This window comes from Lactuca saligna, chromosome 8, assembly GCF_052625555.1.
Source record: "Lactuca saligna cultivar CGN05327 chromosome 8, ASM5262555v1, whole genome shotgun sequence".
NCBI lineage: Eukaryota > Viridiplantae > Streptophyta > Magnoliopsida > Asterales > Asteraceae > Lactuca > Lactuca saligna.
Window position 1 is genome coordinate 20,244,025 of NC_136424.1, and position 8,164 is coordinate 20,252,188.

Consider the following 8,164-nt stretch of genomic DNA (forward strand, 5'->3'; position numbering starts at 1 on the left):
ATAGGAATCAAGGATTATCACATTTAAAATAAGGATTTGGGATTGTGAAATGAGTATCATTAGAATCATGTTCAATTGATCTACATCACAATGTAAGGATCATAGACAAACATAGTGTGCATACTTGGAGTATGGCATAATTATTGTTTAGAAAAACAAAGTGTACATGCCAAGAGCATGGGATGACTATTGTTTTTTATTCAAGTCTTAAGGTGATTGTTTGAAACATTATACAATGAATAATGTGTAATCAATATGGTGATAAATAAAAGGTGGTTCTATTTATATTCAAAAGGGTTCTGAGACCATATTGGATTCGATTATTATTGTGTTTCACTTTGTATGTTTTGACTTCCAAAATAGCTAGGTTATTCTTTCCGAATGACTAAGTTATTTAAACACTCCACAGTCGTTCATATGTTGGAAGTAGGTATGAATCAAGACTGTCATGAATCGAGTTTGTAGATGGCTAAATGGGTTTAGTCATAGCAATGGTTGCTACAACATTCATGAGTGCTCATAAGTTATGAGTATTGGAATAAACCCACGTTCACTTGTATCACTTCATGGAATTTATCTCGAGTGATCGTGAGATGGTAATATCATATAAATCTTCAAACCTAGAGATATGAGTTGTTACCTATGAGTTGGTTGTGCATTGATTGCACGTAAACGCATCAGTAACTTGATGTTATAAAACGTGCCTTTGTGTACAATTCAACAAGTAGTAGAACAAGCATATGAGTCGAAGTTTATCTGTTCCTTCTATAAATAGAAGCGATATCTGGGCCCCTCGATGATTTTGTTGTGACCTATGTACCGGCCGGTCAGAACTAAATTGATGTGTTCGATTAAGTTCTTTGTCAAACAAATCGAAAATCAGGAAACAAACTGCTGGATAATAAGTACGACGTTGTTCCATGTATTTTTCCGGCTAATATCATGAGAACAGAGGAGTATATGATCACTTATCTAAAATGGCGCTTCATAGTTCAACAGAGTTTTCGAGAGCTACGATTGTTGGTTGGTTCCTGAAGTAACATACGCAAATATAGTTATTAGACTTATCCAAGTGGGAGTCTGTTGGATAAGGTGTCTAAGTCCATAACTTATTTGGTACATACTTGACCCGACCCGGCATGGTACATTTGGGTTGCATTTCATCCAAACAATTTATGGATAATTTTATGAGAATTGTATACTTACGATTTATTAATATATTATAAGTTATAATATATTAATGTGAAGTCATGTTATTTAATTAGTTTTAGTCTTAAATTAATTATAAATTAATTTAGAGATTAAAAAAAAAAGACTGATTAAATTATGGGCTATTATATTTTATATAGTGTGGGCTAATACTCATTTGTTAATAGGCTAAGCTAATATGGAAGTCCATGGATGATCCATGGAGCTTTTAACCCATGGATCCTTGGAAAGGAAAAGACATAGGTTATTAGGGTTTCACCCTAACCATGCACACTATATAAAGAAGCATATGATGCAAGAAATATGGCTCTGAGTGTAGACTCTAATTGTGTGAGACTTAGTGGTGGCCGATTCCACAAGAAAGTATACTACTCTCTCAAAGTTTTCCAAACGTTTGTGGTGATTTGTGATTCCATTTGAGGCATTCACACTATTGGTGCTTGGCCCTCAAACTCCTTAAGAATCAAACTCATCAAAAAGGTATGTAATCTCATCTAATTCTTTTATGTTTAAAAGTACCCCATGTCATGTTAGATAGGTTATGAACCTTGGAAAAATTATTATTTTGCATGTATTTAGACAAACATAGATCCAAGGTTTATTAGAGTTGCATGCACACTTAGGAAGTGTTAGATTGCTCAAAACCCAACAATATATATATATATATATATATATATATATATATATATATATATATATATATATATAGAGAGAGAGAGAGAGAGAGAGAGAGAGAGAGAAAGAGAATACTTAATATTGGGAAGGATATGTATTAAATCTATACCTATTTTATCACATATTTAATATTATTAGAATGTTTACAACAAATTAGCTTAAAATTTTAAGGGTTTAGGTCATTTTTGGTCACTTAACTTTTGGTTTTGTGCTCATTTGGTCACTTAACAATTTTTAAGTTTTAATAGGTCATCAAACTTTCGACTTTGTGCTCATTTAGTCACTTAACTTTTTGTTTGGTCACATTTAGTCACTTAACTTTTAGATTTGTGCTCATTTAGTCACCTTACTTTTAAAACTATGCTTATTTAGTCACTAAAATTAAAAAAAAAATTAAAAGTTTAGTGATTAAATAAGTACAATTTTAAAAGTTAAGTGACCAAATGTGACAAAACAAAAAGTTAAATGATTAAATGAGCACAAAGCCAAAAGTTTGATGACCTTTTAAAACTTAAAAAGAGTTAAGTGGCTAATAAGCACAAAACCAAAAATTAAGCGACAAAAAATGACTTAAACCCAAATTTTAAATCCAAAGTTAATAATAGTAAACATATAGTTACTTTTAATAATATATATATATATATATATATATATATATATATATATATATATATATATATATATATATATATATATATTTTAATTATATTATAATACCCACGTAACAAATAAAAGTCAAAAGAAATAAAATACATATAAGAAAACAATAATTAAATAATTAAATAAATAGAAAAAAACGAGAGTCAAATTAACAGACGAAGTCTAATAGTTTGTATAATAAATGTGATCACTAAATCCAGATGCCGGGAAGCGACTGTGGCTGTTGGGTGTACTATTTTATTGATGTAAATAAACCAATTATTGGCATATAAAACCGGAACACTAAGATGCAAATTCGGATCATCAAAGCCCTTTCTCTTGTGTGAAGATGACTATGATTGGCAACCTGATAAAATTTGGTAGAAGGCAGCTTCACACAATCATCTCTAAAGAAATCATCAAACCCTCTTCCCCGACCCCTTCTCATCTCAAAACATACAATCTTTCCTTACTCGATCAAGCCCTCGTCAACACGTTCCAACCATTTGTTATATTCTACCCAAACACTGGGATTTATCCAACTTCCCATGACAAAATAACTCCCTTGAAGAAGTCCTTATCTGAAACTTTAACCAAGTACTACCCTTTTGCTGGTAGGTTAGCCAAGGTGGCACCATCCTTTGTAGATTGCAACGACCAAGGAGCTGAGTTTCTTGAAGCTTCCATTGATAGCTCGCTCTCTGATTTCCTTAAAACCTCGCAGCATCAAGATCTCGACCAATTCTTTCCACATGGTCTCGTAAATCAAAGATCCAATCGTCCAGATGATGATCATCTTCAAAGCAACGGAGTGATCCCGCTGGCTGTTCAGGTCAACCATTTTGAATGCGGAGGATTAGCAGTGGCTATGTCGTTGTCCCACAAGATAGCCGATGGAAGCAGTTTAATTCATTTTCTAAAAGACTGGGCTAAAACGACACAATTTTGTTCCAGAGAGCAGAAGCATGAACTTCTTCCCAACGACGACGACCCCAAGTTTATTCATTTTGAATACACGAATCTAAATTTTAATGGGATTTCTCTTGGATCCGATGAATGTGTTACAAAGAGTTTCATGTTCCCTAACGCCAAGATAAACGATTTTAAACTCAAAGTCAAAGCCATGAGTGAAGAATCTGGACAACCCATCACGAACCCTACTCGTGTTGAAGTTTTGACATGGCTGCTTTATAAGTCTGCAGTGGCAGCAGCTACGAAAAACTATTCAGGCTCTGATTTCAAACCCATGGGTGTTAGTCATCAAACAAACATAAGAGGCAGATTGATGGAACAGTTGCCTGAAAAGAGCATCGGAAATTTCCACTTAGCCATTGATATTGTAAGTGAAATGAAGCCGGAGTCATTCATCAGTGAGTTCAAGAAGCAAAAGCTGAAATTTGATGGCCTACCAGATATCCATACCACTTTTGGTTATCTTTTCGGAATTCCTTTAGAAGAAACACAAAGAAAATTCGATGGTGCGTATATCTTTACAAGCATGTGTGGGTATTCTACATATGAGATTGATTTTGGGTGGGGAAAGCCTGTAAAAGCAACCGTGGCCGGAGATCTAAGGAAGAATAGCTTTATAATGATGGATGCCCCAAACAGGGATGCCATTGAAGTACTTGTGTGTTTGGGAAAGCAAGATTTGGCCGTTGTTCAAAGTGACCATGAACTTGCCTTTTGCGATTAGTTTTACTTATGTGTTTTCATAAATGCATGAATTTCAAATCAAATTAGCTTCTTAATTTGTGCATGTACGTTTCATATCCAAATGACGTTGTTACTTTTTATTAATAAGATCTTCTGATTTGTTCTGTTTTTGTAAAATATATTTAATAGTAAGGTATATGATATATACTTATTAATCATGTTGTTTTGGGATGGAGACACTTTTATTTTGTCATGGAAGAAGATATTTTTGCCCTGAAAACAATTTTTGTTTAAGATGGAACTTTTATCCCCTGAGTTTCCCACCACCTAGTCTATGGGTTTTGGTGGGTGTTGGATTTCAGTTCAAAAATCTCAAAGAAATTAATAAATTTTATCATGTATATATAAGATTTCCGAAGCTTCTTAGGTCTTTACCGTCTTTTGTATGAGTTTTATTAGGATTTGGACTCATAATAATAATAATAATAATAATAATAATAATATTATTATTATTATTATTATTATTATTATTATTATGTCTAAATGGTTCCGACATGGAATTGACATATTCAAAAAAAAGATAAATTCAAAACCATCAAATAAAAATGCAAGAAATATGTTTACGGATTACTATGTCTCCGTGTTTTCATCATATCTGATTATTCAGGACTTCGATTTATGCGATTCAAGATATTCTTGAAATTAACCAAAATTATCTACAAGTTTTGTGCTTTAAGTTTGTTAAAAGAAATAAAATCCCAAAAGCAATGCAATGTTGAGGACTAAAGTTGTACCATGCTGAAGATTCGAGCTGAAATTGTGTAATTAGGCTCTAATATAATTTGTTATTTTACGTGAGCATCAAGGACAAAAGATATTAACCCTACAATTGCAGCCACCATCCTTGACCAACACAAGCCCCCGACCATTCATTTTCCAACCACCACAGTCCCACACACCCATATGTCTAAGGTCTAAACCATATAACAGTCGGTCAACGACTTGATTTCACTAAATAGAAATATAGAATAATTATGATATTATTTCAGTCTTCCTCACTCGTTTATTGACCGACTATTTCAAGTATGAACAATACCTTCACTTATCATTTTTATATCACCTTCATTTAAATTTAATATTGGTTATTATATTTATTTCTAGTTTTAGTTTATATTATCATTTATTCTTTTCACCGTTTAAACGATATTTACTCATTTTATTCAATACATTTTCTTTACTAACTCTTTAAATTTCCATGTATATATCAATCATCCTACATGTTCTGAAGAGATGAACAATAAACTTCTCAGCATGACCATTGAGTAAGACTTTTCTGAAAACTCTAAAGATAATATTTCAAGATCAACCTACAAGCACAACATAAGCATGAGTCATTTGCTACCACCATACAGAATCTTCTACACCATGACTTATGCAGTTTTTTTTAACTTTAGTATATGTTTGGAGTTAATAATAAAAGCAGTTGCTCATAATCTTTAACCAGAAATAATTCCTTAGATCAAGTATGCATGTGGGACTCATTCACATCAAGTTACATTATTATTATTATAAGTTTGACTTAATTTTCAAGTTTACCTCAAGTTGATTGATTTCAAGATTTGAAGTCCCTCAACCTGTTTGTCTCAGAGAGCTCATTGACTAACAAGTCACGATTACACATGATAATAATCACATAACAAATTAAAATTTCGAAAATAAACTTGTACTAAATTACGTTTAAGATTCAAACACATATACATCAATCAAACAGGCACATGATTCACATAACTATGACACTAACTAACAAAATCATTGAAAACAAGTAGTATAAGAAGAACATATCAAAGGAAAACAAGGTTTCTAGTTACTTACATCAGTATTTTCTTACTGTTTTTTAGAAAGAAAGTGGAAGCAACAGACAAATAGAGATTAGTAATGAAAATGCAGACAAAAGCATTATATCTTAATGATAAATAGCTGAACCTAAAGATAAATTTCATCCACAATAAGCCGGAGTCATTCATCAGTGAGTTCAAGAAGCAAAAGCTGAAATTTGATGGCCTACCAGATATCCATACCACTTTTGGTTATCTTTCGGAATTCCTTTAGAAGAAACACAAAGAAAATTTGATGGTGCGTATATCTTTACAAGCATGTGTGGTTATTCTAGATATGAGATTGATTTTGGGTGGGGAAAGCCTATAAAAGCAACCGTGGCCGGAGATCTAAGGAAGAATAGCTTTATTATGATGGATGCGCCAAACAGGGATGGCATTGAAGTACTTGTGTGTTTGGGAAAGCAAGATTTGGCCGTTGTTCAAAGTGACCATGAACTTCTTGCCTTTTGCAATTAATTTTCTTATGTGTTCTCATAAATGCATGAATTCCAAATTAGCTTCTTTGTGCATGCATCTTTCATATCCAAATGACGTTGTTACTTTTTATCAATAAGATCTATTGATTTTTTTCTACTTTTGTATAATATATTTAATAGTAAGGTATTTATATTATATATATACTTATTAATCAAGTTGTTTTGGGACCATCAAATCTGGCTATGTTTACAGATTGAATATGTCTCGGTGTTTTCATCATATCTGACTACTCCGGACTTCGATTTAGACGATTCAAGATATTTTTGAAATTAACCAGAGTTATCTACTAGTTTCGTGTTGAGTTTTTGCAAATTCGATCGTTTTCTAGTTTATAAGCGACGTGGAAGTTCGGATCAGTTTGTTAAAAGAAATAAAATCCTAAAAACAATGCAATGTTGAGGACTAAAGTTGTACCATGCTAAAGATTCGAGTGAAATTGTGTAATTACGCTGTTTTAATAATTTGTTGTTTTACGTGCCTATCAAGGGAGCCTACCGAAGAAACCCTACAAAAGATATTAACCCTACAATTGCAGCCACCATTCTTGACCAATATCGATCAACTCTACATTGTACATAAGCCCCCGACCATTCATATTCCAAGCCACCACGGCCCCACACACCCATATGTCTAAAGTCCAAACCATTACATGTAGGGCTGTCAAATCGGGCAGTCGTGTCATGTTTTTGTTTGACACGACACGACACGACAAGATTTTGTGTAACACGAACACGACACGACACGACTTCGTGTTTGTTTTCACTAACACGAAAACAAACCAATTAAAACACGACAACACGACACAACATGACAAAGATAACATTACCTAACTATTAGTTTATTTATTTAATACTTAATCATATATAACACGACAAACACATGTTCAATTGTGCCAATTTCGTGTCGATTTATGAAAACGAACATGACACGATACGGAATCGTGTTTTTTAAACTTGACACGAAAACGACACCAACACAGATTCAAAATTTGATTTCGTCCAGATTTCATTTCGTGTCGTGTATTTTTATCGTGTCGTGTCATAAATTGACACCCCTACATACATGCATGGCGTTGATTGAATATGAGAAACGAGAGATGTTAAAAATCAAAGCAGAAACATAACGCGACATCAACATCAGGGCAATATATATATATATATATATATATATATATATATATATATATATATATATATATATATACAAACACACTATATTATTAAGGATATTGCCCATTTCTTGAAAATTAAGAGGCATAATACTTATTACATCATGTACAATAATATTAAGCTTATAATCACATTGTATAGCTTATACACGGTATTAGGTATTAAATGGTATCCTAATCTTCTCTCTACACACAATAGCCGCCATCACAAAATCGAAACCCTATTCTTTCCGTCTCCTTCCTACACACAACACTACTCACCAAATCAAAGCCACCTGAGACGGACCCTAAAACTTCAATCAAGATTCTGGGTTCTTGCAATGGATTAGTATGTTTAATCGATGGCACACGTGACATAATCATCTATAACCCATCAACCAGAAGACATTTCAAGCCATTTCAATCACCTCAACAAGTTCTTCATTGCTCAAACCGGATCGAA

General features: G+C 32.9%; 1 protein-coding gene across 1 annotated transcript; it reads left to right on the top strand.

Annotated features, from left to right (window-relative positions):
• The first annotated feature begins 2,765 nt into the window (after positions 1-2,765).
• Positions 2,766-6,650, top strand: LOC145012641 (akuammiline synthase 1-like). Its single transcript, XM_078971434.1, has 2 exons — positions 2,766-4,001; positions 6,289-6,650. Exons 1-2 carry the CDS (start codon positions 2,873-2,875, stop codon positions 6,531-6,533), a joined length of 1,374 nt encoding a protein of 457 aa, XP_078827560.1. The 5' UTR covers positions 2,766-2,872; the 3' UTR covers positions 6,534-6,650.
• Positions 6,651-8,164: the final 1,514 nt, after the last annotated feature.